The 23,103-nt window shown below is 37.0% G+C and overlaps 1 protein-coding gene across 1 annotated transcript in view; it reads right to left on the bottom strand.

The window, feature by feature from the left end:
* LOC101401682 (ADP-ribose glycohydrolase MACROD2) overlaps positions 1-23,103 on the bottom strand; it is a 776,405-nt gene that overhangs the window by 64,202 nt on the left and 689,100 nt on the right. The window contains exon 8 of the mRNA XM_087445636.1: positions 10,084-10,161. Coding sequence (XP_087301762.1) covers positions 10,084-10,161 — 78 coding nt within the window. The remainder of the gene's footprint in view (positions 1-10,083; positions 10,162-23,103) is intronic.

Here is a 23,103-nt window from a genome sequence, read left to right as displayed (position 1 = left end):
TTAAAACATGGATTTGATCAAGACCTGTTTCTTGCTGATAAACCCCATTCATCCCGATTTCTCCCCATTGATACTCAAAGTATGGTCCATGGACAAGCAACATTGGAATTACCTGGAAGCTTTTCTAAAACACAGGATTTCAGGCCTCATCCCAGACCTACAGAATCAGAGTCTGCTTTTTAACATAATCTCTAGGTGATTAACATTAAAGCTTGAGAAGCACTGGCCCAGAGGTTATAAGTATATCTGCAAATTATTCATCCCATAAAAAATTCCAGACTGCCTAAACACTTCACATACACTATCTCCAATCATTGTGTTAGCCCTGTAAAGTAAGTGTCATGATCCCCATTCTGCTTTCAAAATTTATAACCAATTGTTGTGTCCACTTAACATGTGCTCTCAATGGCTGAAATACCCTTTTTTCCCCTTTTTTATCTGGTAAAATTCTCTTCATCTTTCAAAGCTAAGCCATCAGTTTACCTTTTTCATGTAACATTCTCTGAGTCACTAAGCAGGATTGATTTATTTTCACTTTGCTTATTGAGTTCCTTTGCTCTTTCATCTGTTCATTATTCTCCTATCACACTGTAACATAGTTGTATCTGTCTTTGTCTCTATTACTAGGTTATGAGCATTGTGAAGATAGAAATTGTGTTTTATTCATATTTCCCTTTCCTGCACCTACTAATAAGGAGTAATTAATAAATGTCTATTTCATTGGCCTTCTATTATAGTACTCATCAATGTCTGTAAATAGTAATTAGGGACTATAATTTACTTCCTATTGCACCCTATAGCAAAAAGGTAAGTGCCTTTGGCTACTAAGCATTTTATATACTGTATTTATTGCAAAGAACCCTGGGAAGAGAACTGAATGTTTTAAGCAAATCACAACCTCTTTGAGCTTCAATTTCATTCTCCATTTTAAAAAAAGGCTGAAAAACTAGGTAATATCTTAGAATCCTTCTATCTTTGGCATTATATAAGGATATGTCTCCTGGTGAAGTTTCTAGTCACCATTGACATCTGTGTATTGGGAGGATGATATTGAGAGGGAACCTTCACTGTTTATCCAGTGAGCCTCATTCTCTGTCACTGTTGATATGGGGAACTGACCATCACGCCCACTCCCAGGTCCCCGCTGGGACCTTGAACTCATCATCTGTGATCTGCTTTGTCTGTACAATGAAGGGAAAGAGCAGAGCCTCCAGAGAGTAGAAGCAGCCCCTCTGCGTTCTTGTGTGTCTCCAGTCCAGGGCTCCACTGGATAAACTTTCAGAGGGATTCAATCAAGAATAGGAAGATCACAGTCCAATGGGGCCTGGGGCACTGCTGATAAGGTGAGACTGCCTGAGGTGGCAGCCTAAGTCTGTGGAGGAATACTAGGGTTTTTCTCCATGACCAGTAAGGTCTGGCACTTCACTTTGAGGATGAGAGGCCAGTGCAAAGCTTTTTTGGAGTATTTCTCTCTCCTGCCTTTTCCACATGTTCCCCCTCTTGATCGGTTTCACTTGTGTGCTTTACATATTTTGGCAATCTTTTCTTGAAATGGAAATACATATATTTTCTTCTTTCTAATTTTTCTGAAATAAAGTTAGTAAAAAATGGGTAAAGAAATGAGATGCACTGCTTTGAAATCCAAGAATAATCATATGTGCTCACTCCTGAGCAGGATTTGGCATATTACATAGAGGAGGTATGTGTGGGCTCCTTGCCCTGCACCCAGGCCTGCTGTGTGTTAATGATGACTCCAGGGGTCTCCAGCCCATCTGCCTTTCTCTTTAGCTCACTCAGACATTCCACATTCCATCTTGCTTTCTTGACCCCATGGGGGCAATCTTTATGTTTGCTTCTCCACATTCAGTCTAGTTGAATTCCATCCACTATCCTCTGCTCTAATCCCTCCTGGCAGAGGAAACAAAGGAACAGAAAGAGTTCCACAGTTTATATATATATATTTTATACAGTGAACTCAATGATCCATACTAATGGGAGGGGACCATTAGAACAGATAATCCAAAAATCCATTCACTTCTCTTTAGAAACAGATCACATGATTGCTTCTTGGAGCCCTGGTAATTAAGTTTGGCTCAAGCTAATGCTTTAATTAATTTGCATAAAAATTGGTCTAGGAACATCAGTCTGGAATTAAACATTTCTAGAGAATGAACCTAAACTCACTTTGTAAATGGACTGTTTTTAAACAACAGTAACCACAATATAGTTTTATTGTTTGCAGATTATCAGATGTTCAGATCTTCCTAAGAACAGAGATTTTGTTTCTTTGATGCTTGTCTTAAAGATAATGGAAATTGTATCCTTTCGTTAAACTTGAAACTTGATTTCTGCTAATATTCAAAATTTTACTTTTTACCATGTCTAAAAATACCCCAGAATAAGAGCAAAAGTTAAACCTACCTAAGTGTGAATTTGATTATCTTTTAATGACCCTTAGTTTTCTCCTAGGGCCAATAAAACTTACTCCCCCAATGTAACTTATTTCTAAAATTATTAATTTTTTGTAGTTACAAAAGATAGGCAATTTCTTTATAGAAACACTAAAAAATACATACAAGTATTGAGAATCATGGATAATTTTACAACTAAGGGATTCCCACTGTTAATATTATAAACTGCCATCTTTCTCTTGTGTGTGCATCCATTTGAATGTAATATATGTATATATGTATACAAATATATGTATCTGTATATATTTATATGTGTATGTCCAAATATATACATATCCTGGGATCAAAACGAATTTACACTTCGATTCACACTTTTTTAGTTTATATTTTTATAAGCATCTTACACTGTCATTAGAATTTCTTCAGAAACCTTATTTCTAAAGGATGTGTTATATTCCATGTTATAACAAACTTTTGGATGTTTCCTCTTTTTTTTGCCATTGAACACAGTATTGCAAGGAACATTTTTGTAAATAAATATCTCTCTACTTTTGATGGGGGCTACTTTAAAGATAAATTCCTAAGGCATAATTCTTGGATCAAAGTACGAACATTTTACCTTTAATTAGATTTTGTCAAAATTGGTGATGAGCACACTATGCCCTTTTAGTTTCCTACCAACGGTGTGTGAGCATATTTATATGCTATCCATACCAATTCTGTGTATTTTCAATCCTACTTAGACATCTGACATTCAAAAGGAGAAGACACTGAAATCATGTTTTATTTGCATTTCTTTATGTAATGAAGAGATAGGTCATCTCTTCATATTTATAATGGCTGTATTTCTTCTTTTGTGAATTATAATTGAGTCCTTCGCCCATTTTCGCTTGGGTTGTGTGTTTTATTTTCTCATTGATTTATGAGGGTTTTTTTTGGTAATAAGAACATTAATTCTCTGTCATTTAGGCTGAGAATACTTTTTCTAGTAGTTTTTCTTAGAATCTGATTATTACCTTTATTTAACATGTCAAAATTTATGTGTTCAGATTTAGCCATTTCCCTCCTTTATGACATATTGACATATGCACACACACATATTGCAGATATACATGTTTGAGCGCATATTTTATAACATATATGCGTACAATCATGTGTCTATGTGTATATATTCACAGTTCAAAAAGCAGTCATTTAAAAAAATACCCTTTGGTTGTTTTAGTCTAGCATTTTTTTGTGTTTGTGTGAGGAAGATCAGCCCTGAGCTAACATCTGATGCCGATCCTCCTCTTTTTTGCTCAGGAAGATTGGCCCTGAGCTAACATCCATGCCCATCTTCCTCTACTTTACATAGGATGCTGCCACAGCATGGCATGACAAGCGGTGTGTTGGTGTCCGCCCGGGATCCGAACCTGCAAACCCCGGGCTACTGAAGCGGAGCGTGCGCACTTAACCACTTACGCCACCGGGCCGGCCCCTAGTCTAGTATTTTTATAGTTTCATTTTTACATTTCATCTTTGCTCCTTCTGGAATTTAAATTGGTGTAAGGAATGAGATTGAAATTCAGCTTATTTTTCCAAATGGCCAACTTAATGCCATTTATTGAGTCATGTGTCTTTGAAATGTCAACCTGAATATATACTTGAAATCCCAGATCTACTTGGGTCTATTTCTAAACTCTTTATTCTGTTTCATTGATCAGCCTGTCCATTCCTACAGTAAGTCTACACTGTTAATCACATTTTTCAAAGATTCCATGTCATTTTTAGTCTAGTTATTCTGTCATTGACTGATAATATTATATCTATGAATTCTCTATTGCATTTCCAATAGGATTTTACTCATATTGTGTCTTGCCATATCATCTGACACATAAAAACCCATCGTTATATTTAATCAGGGATTTAAATTTTTATTGATATAAAATGACCAACTCTTTCTGACTAGAGACTTTTTGCTAGAATTCTAACTGAATAGATTCTAAAGTAGTTTTTCATGTTTCCCTTTGATGTTCATTTCCCAAATATACCTTGTTCTAACTTCATATTTTAAACTCTCACTATTAAATTGAAATTAATTCAAGCTGCATGTTTTTTACACTTAATAAAGTAACCTAACTACATTTACTGTCATAGCTATTTGCCTGTGTTTCTGTCATCTTATTTGATATATTATGTTTTTGTTAACACTGCTATTTATTTATTGTTATTATTTACATTACTGAATATACTCTAATGCTTGGTATGATCTTTGGGGGAAATTTAGAAAGTAAGATATCTTCTTTTAATTCTATTGTGATTTAATTCTATTTGTGATTATCATAAAATTTTTCAGTTATTCTGAAACCTAACATATATTGTCAGAACCCATAGCAAAGTAGGATTTCTGGTTTTTGATTACCTTTATTGCAGTCAGTATTGTGTGCAACCCTCCCTGCCCCCACCGTAATCTTTGTTTTATAAACTCTGCCATTGATACTTCCTTTCTTCTCTCTCCTCATTTCCTTTTTTAATTCTTCCCTTTCTTCCTTCTTCTTTTAACTATTCTATTAAAATGCAACATACATACAGGAAAGCACACAAACAATATATAGAACTCAATTAATTAACCAAAAGCAAATAGAAAAACTATATATGCTTATGATAATAACCATCCAGCCCAGATGGTTGGCTCATAGCCCAATCAGTACCTCCTCCCCAGTCACCAAGCACATGTCAGTGTAACACGACTATTACAGTCACAGTAATCACTACCTAGCTTTTCTTTATCATTTTACCACTTATACATGCCTTTCTAAATATTATACTTATTTTTTTCTGCTTTTTGAGCTCGATGTAAATGAAATTGTACAATATATATGCTTTTTTACCTTCCTTAGTTTAACCTTATCCTTGTGAGATTCATCCATGTTTTAGCCTGTAATTGTAGTTTATGGTTTCCAGTGAGACTTCTGCTTCATCTTTGTATTTGTTCTTCTGTGTGTAATGTGTGTTTTTCCTCTGATTGTTTTTGAGATTTTTCTCTTTATCACGGGTGTTGAGTAAGTTAATTATGATGTGCTGAGGTATAATTTTCTTTATATTTCTTTTGCTTGAGGGTGACAGAACTTCTTGGATAAGTGGGTTCATAGTTTCCATCAAATTTCTGAAAAATTTCAGCCATTTTTACTTCAAATATTTTTTCTGTCTCCCCCTCCCACACCTGCCTTCAGAGATTCCAATTCATGTATATTGGAATTGGAATTACCCTTGGAGTTGTTCCGTAGCTCACTGATGCTCTTTTCATTTTCTTCAATCATTTATTCTCTCTGTATTTCAATTCGGATAGTATGTATTGCTACATCATCAAATTCACTAATCTTTTCTTCTGCAGTGTCTAATCTGCCATCATTCCCATCAAGTGTAATTTTCATCTCAGACATTCTTGTTTTTGATCTCCAGAAATTCAGTTTGGGCCTTTTTATGTTTTCCATATCTCTAATTAACATGGACAATCCCTCCTTTAGGTTCTGGATGGTGTGGAATACAGTTATAATGACTTGTAACATGACCTTTCATATTAATTGCACCATCTGTGCTATTTCTGGATCAATTTCTATTAATTTATTATTCTTCTCCTACAGGTCATACTTTCCCACTTCTTGTCCAGAATTGGGAAGGGTCTGAGATTTCATCCTACTTGCAAATTAACAAGTTAGCTAGCCACAATTCCATGGATGCTGACAGAAGACATTAAGACTCCAGGTCAGAGATGAAGAACAGTTTATTATTCAGAGCAATAGCAGTAGCCAGAGTATTTGTACCTGTTCCCTGAGCCCTAATTCCTACAGGGTGACCAGATGATACCTGTACACTCAGTCGTTGTATTACAGGGGAGGAACTTTGATCTTAGAGAATCTGAACCTTTTTTTTTTTCCTCCCCAAAGCCCCAGTGCATGGTTGTATATCCTAGTTGTAAGTCCTTCTAGGTGTTTTATGTGAGCCGCCACCACAGCATGGCCACTGACAGACGAGTGGTGTAGGTCCACACCCGGGAAGTGAACCCAGGCTGCTGAAGCGGAGGGTGCCGAACTTAACCGCTAGTCCACTGGGGCTGGCCCTGAATCTTTTTAAATGAACAGTAAGCATGTCTACTCTTTGATCTGGAGGGAAGCACTATTCCTATCTTCCAAGGCTGTAAGCAAGCCTGCTTTTTGCTCCAGAGGGAGACACTTTCTCTGTCTTCCAAGATTGTTCACTATACAAACAACCTTGAAAAGTTTGGCCAAAACAAAGGCAATCAGTGCCTCTGTTCATAAAATGTGCAGAAAAAGTAGAGATGCTTAGAGATTTGTTTTCCAATACTTCTTTGCATGCCTGGTAATTTTGTCGATTTTACTCTGTTGGATGTGAGATACATTTATTTTCCTATAATATTCTTCAGCTTCATTCAGGGATGCAGTTAAGTTACTCAGAAGCAGTTTGATCCTTTCAAGTCTCACTTTTATGTTGTATTGGGGAGGACAAGAGCAGTGTTTAGTATATTGTCGGTTTTGCTCCGTCACTGAGGCAAACCGTTCTAAGCTCTCTATAATGTTTTAGGTTTTCCAGTCTGGGTGGGGGGAACAGTTACTCCTCCCAGCCTTGTGTAAGTTCCAGGTATCACTCCCTCAAATCCTTTAGTCTTCTTTACCCAGCCTTGGATAATTTCCTCGCGTGCATGAACTGATCAGTGCTCAGCTGAAGACTTGTGGGATTCCCTCTGTAGCTGTCTAGAGTGTGCACTCTGTGGAGCTCTCTTCTCTCCAGTACTTTGCTCTGTAAACGCTAGATACCTCAGCCTCCCTGGACTCTCAGCTCTGTCTCCTCAACTCAGGGAGTGTGGTGGACTCTGCCTGGGTTCCTCCTCTCTGCACTGTGGCCTGGAAAGTCTCTTCAGGAAGTCCGTTGGGGTAACCACAGGGCTCACCTAATTTCTTAACTCTCAGGTATCATTGAGACTTACCAAATTTTAGTATTAATTGATACTTTTACTCTCCACGACAATGGAAAAACATTAGAACACAAACTTAATTTACCTCATTCCAATAAATGCCATTATTGTGGTATGTTTTAATTCTATGTATGTCTTAACTCCCAGGAAACATTATTATTAGTATCATCATTATTGATTTGTACCATCAATATTGATTTATACTTATCCAATAATTACCATTTACCTTGCCTTTAATTCCTTCTTTGTCTTTGACCTTCTATCTGAGATCAATATCCTACCACCTCATGAACACAAGAATTCTCTGGTGATGAACTTCCCTTTTCTTTTTTTGGTCTGAAATGTCCTTAATTAACCTTTTTTCTTGAAACATACATTTTCCCTTGGTTTAGAATTCTTGGTTGGTAGCTATTCTGTTGTATTGTCTTTTTTATTTCCATTTTATCTATTGAAAAGTCAGTTATCAGTCCAATTGTTTGAAGATTGCTTTTTGGATGTTCTGTTTATCTTTGGCTTTCAGCCGTTTTACTATGATGGGCCTACTGTGGATTTATTTTGCTTGGAGATCAAAGGGCTTTTGGAACATGTGGCTTGATCTCTTTCATCAGTGTAGGAAATTTCTCACCATACTTTCTTCAAATATTACTTCTGCCAAATTGCCTCTCTCCTTTCTGTCTGGGACTCCAATTACATATATGATAGACTGTCATTTTATCCTCCATCTTTTCCCTTTCTTTAATGTTTGCCATGCTTTCCTTCTCTATTGTTTTTATTTTGGATCTATTCTTCTGACCTAACTTCTGGTTCACAAATTCTTTTTCATCTGTATCTAATATGCTGTTAAACCCAAATCCATTTATTGAAGTCTTCATTTCAACTGTGGCATCTTTTACTTCCAGAATTTCTTTTCATGTTTTTCTTCTTTTATTTTTATTTTGTTTTGAATTTCTAGTTCTCAGCTAAAATTTTCAGTCTTGTCTTTATCTCCTTATACATAGTCAGCATAATTATTTTATACTTTGTGTTTATATAACTCTAATATTTTCAGCCCAAATGGCCCTGCTTCTCTTGACTATTTGTTTTCATGTTACCTTGTTTCATTTTTTTCTAGCTAATTTTTTGTACATGTGTGCTGGACATTATATTTAACAGACTGCTTATGTAAATGGTTTGAAACCTATAACACTCTTTTTGTTTCATCTAGTAAATATTTTACATGTGTTTTTTTCAGGTGCCTAGAGGGACTAGCAATCTGGGTTGGTCTTAATTGAATTTGAGGACTGAGATGATTCAAAGCTGGGCAGTGATCTTTTAGAAGGCTGATCTGCTGATTTATTCTTCCTGCTAGGGTACATATCTTTGGAGTTTTAACCCAAAACACAGGGAGTTTACCAGAGTCCTTTGTCCTTTTGAGCAATGGGACTTAAGACACCTTTTACAGAATCAGCAAATGCCCTAAGTTAGAAACAGTTTCAAATTCTGAGCTCACATCTCTGGATATCCCTTTTCTCCTATAACTTAGCCTGACAATTCTTCTCTAACTTGTTACCTCTCTGATGCCTTTAAACAGACTCTCTCTCTATATATATATGTATTATTTTTTTTTGTTTAGGTTGTCTAGTTGTCTTCAGTGGGAGCAATGGTCTACATTATTTAGACTTTCATTACTGACAGCAGAAGTGTCTCATTTTTCTTTCTCACTTTTAAACAACACATACTATAATTTTCAAAGGTAAAAGCAAACATTTAAGTAAGATATTTTGATACTAATTTTGAAATAATTATTTCAACATTTTCATCCATTTAATGAGTCTCTTGTTATATAGTCTTTTTCAACTGTGCCTTTCTCAGTCTTGAATTGTTCCTTCCTTTCTATATATATTGTTTTTGCACAGGCCTTTTGCTAGGTTATTCAGAAAGAATACTGGGTGGCATATTTTCTTAATCTTTGTATTCCTAAGAAAATATTACCCTTGACTTCATGCATGAATAATAGCTTCACTAAATATAGAAACTGTGTCCTTTAGAGCCTGGAAATGTTACTTCATTTTATTCTAGTATTTAGAGTTGTGGAAGAAGAAGGCTAATGCTAATCTGATTTTGATGATTTTGCTTGTAACCTGGTTTTGACTTTTCTCAATGCTTTAAAAGCCTTTCTTTATCATTGATCTTCATAAATTCCATGAGGCTTTATAGGTTTCTGTTCTCATTTGAGATTTTATTATCTTTGCCTATAAATATAATGTGTACTCTCACATTTGGGGTGGAGGAACTGGTTTGCATTAGAAAAACTTTTTTTTTCTGCTATTTTTCTAAAGATTGCTTCATTTCCATTTATTCTATTCTCTTTTCTTGGTATCCAAGGATATGTAGATTTTATCTCCTGGATCTATTCTGTATATGTCTTACATTTATTCTCATTGTTATCATATCTTCATTTCAGTAGTTGCAAACCCAACGCCTATAGAGTTCAGGAAAGTAACAAAAATAAATGAAGCCAGCCTGGTACAAAAAAATAATGAATGATGAGAATTGTAGAGAAGAAATGTCCTTTCTAAATGTGGCAGCTACCAATCAGTATTCAGCTCTAATAAAATAGTATCAGATTCAATATTTTTCCAGAAAAACTAAAATCTGAGTTTTTAAAAATGTAATATTCCTCAGCAGAAAAAAAAATCGAAAAAGAATCTCACGACTTACCATTGGGTTGATCTTGGTCACACACAGAATGATCTATTACTTCATTGTCTTTTGTAATATTGTCATCCTTTGCAGAATCTGACGCAACAAACAAGTAAAACCTCTAGTCAGCATTTTTACCTGGGAAATAGAGCAGCTTCCAGAACAAACATGATAGATCTATATTTGGGGGACAGAATTTACTACTTTTTAAGAATACCATTAAAATACTTAAATATTTTAATCAATAAATTAGCTTTTCTTAAAATACTGCATAAGATATCTGCACAAAGTTTACAAGGTAAAGATGGTAGAGATTTGGTTGGGACATCTTTTTGCAACAAAGAAGAAAATATAAGCAGGTTTTATGCATCAGTGAAAATCTTAGGAGAATTGTGCAAAAGGATATGACAGGAAGGCAAAATAGAGAAGATTAAAGGAATATCTAATTTTAATGTTCTTAATGCTTCCATTACTGTAGTTGTTCATACAGGGGAGCCTTGAGTCCTTGAAAGAGCCAGTTGTAGAGCTTTGAAACCAGTAGTAATTAAGTTCATCTTCCTCAGGAACCGTACCAGTAGAACAATAGCAAAGGAGGAATGCAAACCTTCTGTTCTGTGCAATTTCATCCTCTCCCTCGTATGGCACGTTTAAATGTGGAATCGGCATAAGTTAATCTTTTTTTTGTCATATGATGTACTTTACAGGAAATAACGTAGGTAAAAGAGTTTCAGTGATGGACTCTTGGAAAGCAAGAAAAGGTCCCTTGTTGGATGTTTGAGGCCTCTCAGGAGGCCCTTTAAAGAGCCATTGGAAAGAGCATGTGAGTGGGTCAGCAGGAAGACAGAAAATAGGTTCTTTCATTCATTCCACAAATATTTATTAAGGGTCAACTCTGTGCCAGACACTGTTCTTAATGCTGGGGAGACAAGAGTAAACAAAACACCCAGTCTCTGTCCTCACAGAGGCTACAATTTAGTAACCTCCATGATATTTTTCATGCAGCTAAAAGGATGGTAACTGAGAGATATCCAAAAGCCATAAGCTAATCTTTTTTTTTTAAAGTATTTTATTGAGGTCATATTGGCTCATAACATTGTGTAAATTTCAGGTGTACATGATTATATTTCAGTTTCTGTATAGACTACATCGTGTTCACCACCAAGAGTCTAGTTTTTATCCGTCACCATACATATGTGCCCCTTTACACCTTTTGCCCTCCTCTCCTCTCACTCCTTTTCCCTCTGGTGCCAGGAGCTAATTTTGTACACACATGGCCATGGAGAGAGGTGGGGATGGTAGACTGACACTTCTGTTACTTACAAACGGGTTCTCTACTGACTTAATATCACTCAGTTGAGTTTTAACTCCCTAACAGAGCTAAATGAAATGGAATCTAAAATAAGTCATTCTTTCTTTGTTTACCTTCCTCTCTTCCCTCTTTTCCTTCTCAAACTAGGAGATAGCTTTAAACAATATGGTTTGGAATGTTATTAGAAAGTTTGTTTCTTGAAACTGCCACAAGCAACATTTGATAGACAAGTGAGAAACCCAGGTGGTTAACATATGATTCAAATTTAATAACCAGTGAAGCAAGTATACACCCAAAGTGTATGGTTTTAATTAACTGCAAATAATTCCCCCAAGGCAAATGTTTAATTATCTGCACAGCTTCTTATTTCTTTCCGAGACTGACAATAAGTTTCAAAGTCCAAATTTGGAAGCAAAACTAAGCATAGGCACATTTTCCAAACTGTTATCTCACTCATGTCAAATTGTTTTAAACTAGCTCCCATTAAAATATGCCTTTTTTTAATTTTGGCTCTAACGTGTGGATTAAAAAAAATCATTTGAATACTTTTTTCCACATTAACACTGAAAATGAGCAATGATTGAAAAAGGTACCACATGAATCAGGCTAAATTTTAATTTTTAAAGTGTTTTAGTTTTTCTGTTTGTTTATAGAAAATGGCATTATTTGACATGTAGTCTTGGGCAAAACTCATTTCTCTCAACCTTAACATTTTAAGATTATCCAAGATTTTGCATGTAGTTAAAATTTATTCATTAACACTCAACAATAATTCGTTATGCTTTCTAACCTACATAAACATTATGTTTCATGCACCAAATATTACATAAGAAATGTCTCTTAAAAAGTGATTTACACTGAGTTTAAAAGTTTATGGTCTAATGATTCACATAAGATGAGTGAAAGTATTACAAAATTTAATCTCTAGAATGTACCTGTTTTGTCACCAATATTTGTGTCTTTAACAAATTAATTGACCCTTTAATTTCAATTTCCTTGGGGAGTTGTTTTACATTGCTAAGGTACCTCTAATCTTATGTGCTCTAATCTATATATAATGTATTTCATTGAACCCAAGACACCATCAGTTGTTATTTGCACAATTATTTTGTGTAGGATTAGGAAATAATGCTACCAAATTAACTATAACACACTATCAAATCTAAGAATATGTCTTGATTTTAGAAATAAAATATATGAAAGACTATGCATCCTAGAAATATGATGTTAGAGTATATTCCGTGTGTATGCAAATGCACGTCTTTGTGTGATGACAAGGATTTCATATCAATATGACTCATCACTAAACCCACAAGTTCATTTTATCTTGTATGTGAGCCTCTTCTCTAGAAATATTCCACCTCCACATACAGCAATAAAGCAGGATAAAAAGTATAAACTCATGACAGCACCCACACATAACTAGGTGGCTAAGGAAGATTGTTTCTACTATAGTTTCTCTATTAAAAGGGCTATTTGAATTTCCAGTCTCATGAACTTTAGCAAAATTGGATTTGATCCTGAATGTTTTAAATCATGGGTCCTATTACATTACACTTAGTTGTGGGTTTGAAATGACAATGGAGCTTTTCTGCTTAGGAGGTGATGAAAGCTACACTGCATATGTATCTAAAATCATTATTCATAATGAGCAAGAGAGAAAATATATCTACCATATATGGTCACTAAGAGAGTTTATTATTTCTATGTCAGTTCTATAAACTACCATGAAAAATGTAGTTGTATATATTCTTGCAGCACCTTGGATTCATATTTTATTTAATTCAAAAAATTATCATTTGGTAATGTTCAAAAAAATGTAAAAGAGTTTTCACCTAATTCTGAGATTCAGTCAATGTTATTTTAATAGCAGAGAACTGGAATTAAATTTATATGTAGATTCTGACTTTCAAAATCTTTAAGGTCAATGTCCTATTAGAGAATTTTTTTCAAGTGCAAATATTACGTAGAATATTCAAGCCAAAGTTCTAGAGAAAGATTATCTTTTAAGATTAACAAGAATAAAAAAGAAATACTTTCATAAATTTAAAAAAAACTCCTCATTTAGAAAGTTGAAAAAGGTTTAAAAGAATATTTAAAGTAGATTAAAATAAAAAAAACATAAAACAGAAATTCTAAACAGTAGATCATTTTTAATGTAGTCTATTACATACGTCTACATAGAATAGCACATGTATAGAGTTAAGCTGTGATGGTACATGAGGAAACTATTGAATTTTTAACAAACATATCTAAACTACAAATCAAAATAAATGCTATCTCATTCGAAGATGTCCCTTTAAAACAGAAGTTCTTAACCATAGGAGATCCCTGAATATACCCTAGAGATCCACAAACCCTTTTGAAATGATACGGAAAACGCGTACATATATTCAGATGTTTATTTGTCTGGGAGGAGGTGCTTTCCATTATATTCTCATAGGGACCCATGATCCCAGCAAGGTTAAAAATAACTAGAGAAATGTATACCCCAATGCCAGTGACACTGCCATTTTACAAAAGATTTTTAGGGCTGTTGTTGGGGAATGAGCTACAGAGCTTCATGCCCACTCCATGAATTCATCAACGATGGCAATTCTTGAATTCTTAAGGTGGATTTGACTCGAGGAAATAGCCAAAAAACTACGGAGATGTGTTTAATAACTGAAGAGGACAATCCAGCTGGCAAAAAACACTTTACACCAAAATTAGAGGTGACTGTAAAGTCTGAAACTGAATAGATGATCAACTGTCTTGGAAGACATTTTCAAGTCAGGAGGTAACAAAATCCATCTAGTAAGAGAGGAGCTCCGACCTCTTTTTAGAGCAGAGGCTGCAAGTCATTTTGGTGTAAAGTTCTAATGGGTATGAACAAAACAAAGGCCATCCACAAACAGCTAAAGGCGAAATCTCCTTGCTCTGTAACGTGTAAGCATCCACACATGAGGACCTTAGCTTGATGCAAAAGTTGCACAGAAACACAATCCCCTGGATTTCCTTTGATTCTTGTAAACTGCTTCTTTTATACCAAGCAAAACATTTATCCTGGCCTGCTCATTGGAATCGCTGGTTTATTATGTGAAGCAATTAGAATAAAGTAGTTTTTCTTCCATCTGAACAGTGTGCTTATCCACAATAAACTAGAGTCTCCACAGCCAATTATGGTCTCATTGAAGCTTTGCAGTGACTATTCCTCCATTTAGGGAAAATATATCCTGCAGTACATTCTCAGAGTATTCAAATGGCGAGGATCTGAAGTGTGCTTTGTCCCAGTGAGGCTGGATATACAAGGCTGACCTATATTTACCTGAAGAGTAATGGAGTCCACAGGACAGGAAGTTGCCCTGAGCGTTGGGCGGCTCTACGGAGGTATGGTTGGTCATTTGTCTTCATTATGCGATCATCAACCCCCATTAAAAAGCAGCCAATCATTCCCAGAGTTCTGGAATCTGAGTACTAACAGTCTTTCAGACATGGCTGGGAAAACTACGAACATGTACCACTAACTTTGTTTCTACTAGAAAATATATTCCATTAGAAGTTGAATTATGACATACACCTGAAATTTTTTTTGGGGGGGGAAGATGGGCCCTGAGCTAACATCTGCAATCCTCCTCTTTTTTTGCTGAGGAAGACTGGCCCTGGGCTAACATCCGTGCCCATCTTCCTCTACTTTATACGGGACGCCGCCACAGCAAGGCTTGCCAAGCGGTGCGTCGGTGCATGCCCGGGATCCGAACCGGCGCCACCAGGCAGGCCCAGACATACACCTGAAATTTATATAATGTTATAAATTAATGTTACCTCAAAAGAAAAAGAAGTAAAAAAAAAACAAAAAAAACACACATTCCAAATCCCAAACAGTAAACTTATATAAACCAGCTCATTCCTCCACTGGAAGTGATATTCTTCTGCAGGTTGTTACTGAAAATACAAGCAAATAAGAGAACCCATCATGAGACGATGGGCACTAGTTGGGGTTGTGATTCTAGATTTACAACTACAAGCTTTGTAACTCTAGGAAAATCCATTCTCTTTACGTAATCTCAGTTTCTGCACCTAGGAACTGAGGGTGTTGAGCCAGATAATCCCTCTAAAATGCTTTACAGTGCTAATCTGCTGATATGTTCAAAATATCTCTTTGTTCCGGACAACACTTCTCTGTAAATGTTCCCACGCTTCCCTCATTATCTACCTACCTCAGTAGAACAGTTCTCACTCTGAGATTTGTACTGTCTATTTATAAAATAAAGGTTAATAGCAGGGGAAGTAGTGCCACGTGACATCGGTGCCACACTGGCTATCGTTAACTCAGAAATGCAACCAAGAATCATCACAATGTAAGACAGAACAGCTGGATATGAAGCCGAGCTGGACCATGATGGAAAAAGAAATGCTTAATTACCCTTTCCATCAAGTTAATGTTTCCCCTTTGGCAATGTAAACAAAGGCAAATCTGCTCTTGTTTTCAGTTGTCTGTGACCTGCTATCCTTGACCTCCATCCTTCTGATTCCTTTCTGATCTTGCCTCCCTCTCTCTTGCTAAGCCTCGCACTGCAGCCTCTCTTGACATTTTTTTTTTTTACCTATCTGAGCAGGCCACAGACATGAAAAGTAGCTACGGTTCTAGATGTTAAGTGACTTGGAATTCTATTAGAACATTCATCTATAAATCAGGGAGAAGACGAGAGTTTTATTTACACTTTAGTTTAATTCGACCTGATAATATAAAGTCTTTGTGACTGTACTACTTACTGAGAGGACCTGGCCGGTAGGAGGAAGAATGAGGGCTTTTTCGGACCTAACGCTGAGCAGAGTCAGCCCAGCGGCCGGCCACTGCTTCCCAGTTATTTTGTTTCATGGAGACTTTGAGGAGGTAGATAATCTGTCTCCAGGTTCATAAATGCTTGGACTTCTGGGTTCAGGTTGTTTCAGCCAGACACTTGCAGAGTGTGGCTGAGATCCCAGGACCTCACACTGCTGAGATCGAGGGATTCCTACAGTCCTCAAGGACTGCCTCACAACGCACCCTGTTGAAGCACAACTTAAGTCTTTTTTCCCAAGTGATGTAAAGGGACATGTTTGGAGACTCAGATAAGCATTTGGACCCTTTGTGGGAGTTACTCATTTTATGTGAGTTTCAAAGACATGGATTACTTCTTATTAGCACCTATTTGTTCCTCACACGTAGAAGGATCCACAAACCCATCCAAATTAAAATGGATGTGCTTACTTTTTTTTTTCCTACATAATTCTATAATATATGTAATTCTATAATTTGGATGGTTGCAAAGTGGTTCATTATGTGGATCTACCACGAGCTATGTTACTATTGCCTCTGCTATTGGACATTCAAATTGAATCCAATTTTCATCCATTCTAACTAATCCTACATTGTTGTTGTATTGGGTATCCCAAGGCTGAATTCACTCCTCTCCTCTGTCTCTTACTTCTTCCCAGCCCACTCTCACCTCTGAGATCTAGAGAGTTTAGATCTCTCTAGAGCCAGGGTAGCAGAACAGAAAGAGGCCACATCAGCTAAGCCTTGTAGCCTACAGTGCCCCACCCACATCCCTTTGGACTACCCCTTAGATTGCAGCAGACAGTTCCAGGTAATGAGCTGCTTTCTGAGACTCTGACCGAGGGCATTCCTGCCCCAGATGGGCCAGAAGTTGCTCACTCTCTGACTTTCCTACCAACTGAGGTGACTTCAATGTGTGTCGCTTTCGCATAACCTGAAAAGAGTTTGACTTCACTTACTTTGTGGTTCTTGCAAGTTCATTATCTAATTTTAAGGTGTCTATATACTTTCAATATTTCTAAGGTGCTTTTTAGAAACATTATTTTAAGAAGTTTGGCATTTTTTTAGATCCATTTTTTAAAACATTCACCTGTTTCTTCACTTAAAATGTTCCGCACCCTCGTGAACCTTGTTCACAGATTGAAAGATACTGGACCAAGAAACTTAGAGAAAGTTAAAGAGGGGAACAGCCCAGTCATGCAGAATAAAACAAGTTCAGTAAATTTCATTTTCAAAAATGACCCTGGTGGGGAAAAAGCTCAGATGACATCTGGTATTATAGGAAATGGGGTGTATAGAGGCATTTATATGATGAGGGCAATGTTTTCCCTCATAAACTGAGAAAAATGCATTAAAATAAAACACTGTAAAATGTTATTTTATGAAGACTTTGGGAAGTAGACTAAGGATTAACTTAAAAGTATTATTTTCTATTTCCAGGAAGATTTTATTTTAATCCACTACTATTTTTAGACTAGGTTTAACTATGAGTTCTAGAAGCATTATAATAGATTTTCCTAATGTGATAACTGACTATATTAGTCGGCTTGGGCTGCCATAACAAAATACCATAGATTGTGTGGCTTAAACAACAGAAATTTTTTTTCTCATAGTTCTGGAAGCTGGGAGTCCCAGATAAGATACTTGCTGATTTGGTTTCTGGTGAGCACCCTCTTCCTGGCTCGCAGATGGCCACCACCTTCTTGCTGTGGCCTTTCCTGGGTGTGTCCACTTGGAGAAACAAAGATTGAGATCTCTCCCTCTTCCTCTTCCTAGTAAGGCCACTAGTCCTATCATGAGGGCCCCACCCTCAATGACAAAATCTAACCCTAATTACCTCCAAAAGACCCATCTCCAAATACCATCACATTGGCTAGGGCAACATATGAAATCTGTGTGTGTTTGGGGGGACACAAATATTCTATCCATAAAAGTGACAGAATGCATTTGTGCACATCGCTGTTTGGATGGTCTATTTTTCTTTTGAATGTTAGCTATTCAAGTTGGTATCCCTGCCACACATCAAAACAAAGTTTCAAAATGGATTTTGAAGTGGAATCTTCCCTAAATGTAAGGTTCTCTTTCCCCATCCCAATTCTCTGGAGTCAGTTTTCATCGATCCTTGAACTGCATCAAGTAGTAAGTGTTTGAATAACATGGATAAAGCAGCATGGATAAAGTAGCATGGATAAGTGGATAGCATGGATAAGGGAATCTGACGTGATATGCAAAACACTTACTAATTAGCATTGTGTCAGCCAATGAGAATGGACATAGCCACAGCACTGGGGCAACGGCCTGGAGCCTCACTGGTTTGTCTGGGATGGCAGAGTAGTGGTGGGAGTTACTTGCAAGGAAGGGAGTTAAGTCACTCTTTGCCAAACAGCATGTAAATATTTCAGTATTTCAAAAATTCTTGCAGTAGTACCAGGGTATACTGGCAGAATATCAGTTCTGCTTATAGTAGAAAACTATATTGATAAATTTCTAAGAAAAAGATAATCAGAGTAGTTTAATAACCAACAGTTCTAATGTTCTATTATTGGTGAAAAGAATGAGAAGTAGCTTTGTTGTTGTAGACCCAAAGAACCTACAATGTAAGGACTGAATAATCCTCAAACACACATTGGTGGTCACCTCTTATTTGGTGGCCTTACCCGATAAAGCACTACTACAGATAGAATCAGTAAAAACTTTAGGTTAGTGGTACCTCTGTCTGGAACACCACATCCTGTTTGGGCATCACCCTCCTCCCCCCCCCGCCCCTTTATTACACACACACTGTTCTACTGCTCCTACAGCACTGGTGAGGAAAACATGTTTGATCAGGGCGACTGTGTTAGTGATGAAGCTGATGGCCTAATGGCCATCTGTGTTGTGAGATGTAATGGGAAACCAGATAAGACCATCTGTTCCACAATATCCACCCTGTCCTCTCTCCTCTCATTATTCCCAGGAGCATGTCATTCTTTTGGAACTTGACACATCTTCTGTCTTTCGGGACTTTTAAAAATGCAGATCTCCTTGGAAGGATCCCATTTGAGGCCACTTTGCTTCAGGGATTCAATAATTAAATGCTAGAAGTGGGTCTGAATCCAGCTAAGAACGAGAAAAGGATGGCACCGAGCAGAGACCAAGAGGGAGGGAAGGACCTTAATTAAACGGATGACACAAGAGAGCATCAAGGCAGGTTACATTTATCTTCTAACTCCGAGAAGTAATAAATGGGGTCACTTTAAGGTGAAATCTCTATTTGCTGTTTAGGAGGGGCAACTGAGGGGGAGAGAGAGAAGTCTACTGAATTCAAGTGTATGTTATTTACACTACTGAACACTTGTCTAAAAAGTTGTGTTCATAATTTTTGGAAAAAACTTGAGTTCTTAACTTTTCATTGAAGATAAACATAAAGAAAAGTGCGAACTTCATTGATGAATTATCACAAGTTGAACACTCCTGTATGACCAGCACCAGCTCAAGAAATAGAACATATCTAGCATTCAGGAAGCCCTGCTCACCTTCCCGTCCAGTCACCACCCTCACTCCAAAAATCACTCCTCTGACTTCCAACAGCATTGATTAGTTGTTCCTGTTTTCAGACTTTATATAAATGGAATTGCCAGCCCTGGTGGTCTAACAGTTAAGATTCAGCCTGGGTTTGTTTCCTGGTCAGGGAACCACACCATCCATCTGTTGGTTGTCATACTGTGATGGCTGCATGTTGCTGGGATGCTGAAAGCTATGCCACCAGTATTTCAAATACCAGCAGGGTCACGCACGGTGGACAGATTTCACTGGAGCTTCCAAACTAAGACAGACTAGGAAGAAGGACCTGGACCCCCACCTCCGAGAAATTGGCCATGAAGACCCTACAGATAGCAGTGGAGCATTGTCTGATATAGTGCTGACCGTGAGAGGATGGTGCAAAAAGACTCGGCAGGGTTCCACTCTGCTGTACACAGGGTTGCTAGGAGTTGGAATTGACCGGACAGCACTAACAAATCAAAAAATTAAATGGAATTGCACACAATATGTGCTCTTCCATGTCTGGTTTCTTTTGCGCAATGTTACGCTGGTGAAATTCATTCATATTGTTGCATGAGATAGTGAATTTTAATTGCACTATGGCCATGTTAATATGTCTAATGGTGAATCTTCTTTGAGGAGTGAGAATAACTTTTTTTCTCTTTTTAAACATCAAACATTCACTGCTTCCCCCTACTTCGCCCTCAACATATTATTTCCTTAGTGCAGTGGAGCTTAAATGTTGGCGTGTGCTGGGAGCCCCTGGAGGGCTTTTTAGCATGCAGACTGCTGGCTCCTCCCTCAGAGTTTCTTTTTTTTTTTTTTTTTTTTTTTTTTATTATTTTATTTTTTTTTATTGCAGTAACATTGGTTTATAACATTGTAAAAATTTCAGGTGTACATCATTGTACTTCTATTTCTGCATAGATTACATCATGTTCACCACCAAAATACTAATTACAACCCATCACCACACACATGTACCCAATTATCCCTTTCACCCTCCTCCCTCCCCCCTTCCCCTCTGGTAACCACCAATCCAATCTCTGTCCCTATGTGTTTGTTTATTGTTGTTATTATCTACTACTTAATGAAGGAAATCATACGGTATTTGGCCTTCTCCCTCTGACTTATTTCACTTTGCATTATACCCTCAATGTCCATCCATGTTGTCACAAATGGCTGGATTTCGAAGAAAGTCTCTTCAACAAATGGTGTTGGGAAAACTGGATAGCCATATGCAAAAAAATGAAAGTAGATCCTTACCTTACACCATACACAAAAATTAACTCCAAATGGATTAAAGACTTGAATGTAAGACCTGAAACTGTGAAAGTTCTAGAAGAAAACATAGGCAGTACGCTCTTCGACATCGGTCTTAGCAACATCTTTTCAAACACCACATCTGACCGGGCAAGAGAAACAATAGAAAAAATAAACAAATGGGACTACATCAAACTAAAAAGCTTCTGCACAGCAAAGGAAACCATCAACAAAACGAAAAGACAACCTAACAATTGGGAGAAGATATTTGCAAACCATACATCTGATAAGGGCTTAATCTCCAAAATATATAAAGAACTCATGCATCTCAACAACAAAACTACCAACCCAATTAAAAAATGGGCAAAAGACCTGAACAGACATTTCTCCAAAGAAGATATACAGATGGCCAACAGACACATGAAAAGATGTTCAAAATCACTAACTATCAGGGAAATGCAAATCAAAACTACAATGAGATATCACCTGACGCCCGTCAGAATGGCTATAATTAACAAGACAGGAAACAACATGTGTTGGAGAGGATGTGGAGAGAAGGGAACTCTCATACACTGCTGGTGGGAGTGCAAACTGGTGCAGCCACTATGGAAAACAGTATGGAGATTCCTCAAAAAATCAAGGATAGAACTACCATATGATCCAGCTATTCCACTGTTGGGTATTTATCCAAAGAACTTGAAAACACCAATTTGCAAAGGTACATGCACCCCTGTGTTCATTGCAGCCTTATTCACAATAGCCAAGACTTGGAAGCAACCTAAGTGCCCATCAAGGGACGAATGGATAAAGAAGCTGTGGTATATATACACAATGGAATACTACTCAGCCATAAGAAACGACGAAATCCCTCAGAGTTTCTGATTGTGCAGGTCTGGAGCGAGGCCTAGAATCTGCATTCCTAACAAGTTCCCAGGTGCTGCTGCTGCTGCCGATCCAAGGACCACTCTTTAAGAACTACTGCCTTAGAATATGCTGAATTTGCTAACCACAGCCCATCTGTGTGCATTCTTTTCTATATCTAAGTCATCTTTCATTTAAAGTAGGATTTTTAAAAATAAGTATCCTTATATAGCCTGACCATGGATTTTTCTTTGCAGGGAGGGCAGCATCTCGCATGTGGTGAGGAAGGACACAAGCTCTAGGAGTGGCTGAATCTGTGAGATCCATATCAGTATGTGAAGATGTGAGAGCCATTTTCAGAGCATCCACTCCTTAATATTAGATCTACTAGATTTTACTGTCAAAAATCTGAACCTCCTTGCAGCTTGACATGTAATCAGAGAAAAACCTGCCCAAATATCAAGAAAGGCCCAGGTCTTTGCCTCAAGCCCTGCAGGCAAGACGTCCTAAGGAATAAAGCTTTAAGGCTAAAAGTAATAAACCGTCGCTATAACTTATTCCTCTCAAGCTAATTCTGGACAATGTCCAATATGTTAGCCATCAGCCACATGTGGCCAGTAATTCCTTGCAATGTGGTGAGTCTGAATGACATATTCTGTAAGTGTGAAATACACACTGGGTTTCACAGACTCGGTAAGAAACAAAACAAAAAAGAAGGTAAATATTTCACCAATAATTTTTATATTGACTACAGGTTGAAATTATTATATTTTGAATATGTTGGTTATATAAAATATATTATTAAAACTATTTTCACCTTTTCCTTTTTGTTCCTTAATGTAGCTATTAGAAAATTTAAAATTACATACGTGGCTCTCATTTGTGGCTCACATTTATTTCTATTAGACAGTGCTATTCTAGAGAATTTAGTATTAGCCTGACTTATACAAATAATTAAAGACATGTTTATTTGAAAGGCAGAGTTATGAAGATGGAAAATTCCAGCTTGCCAAAGGATGGTCCATCAGAAATCAGAAAATCTAATTTGGCTTATAGAGAAGCATCTACAAATGCTAACAGGAATGGCTGGGAAGAAGAAGAGTCTAATTAGGTATAATCAGAAAGGAGGTTCTGAGAAGGATTAGAGGAAGAAAGAGAATGATAAATTTGTAACAACTACCACACTAAAAAACTACTTACACCCAAACAATATCCAATGGCTGAAAATTTTTGCTTCATGTTAATTTGACCCAAATTTCTTAGCTTGGCATTCAGAGTTCTC

This window comes from Ceratotherium simum, chromosome 21, assembly GCF_057802395.1.
Source record: "Ceratotherium simum simum isolate JZ-2026a chromosome 21, ASM5780239v1, whole genome shotgun sequence".
Taxonomy (NCBI): Eukaryota; Metazoa; Chordata; class Mammalia; order Perissodactyla; family Rhinocerotidae; genus Ceratotherium; species Ceratotherium simum.
The sequence above is the reverse complement of the archived record's forward strand: the minus strand, read 5'-3'. Positions and strand labels throughout refer to the sequence as shown.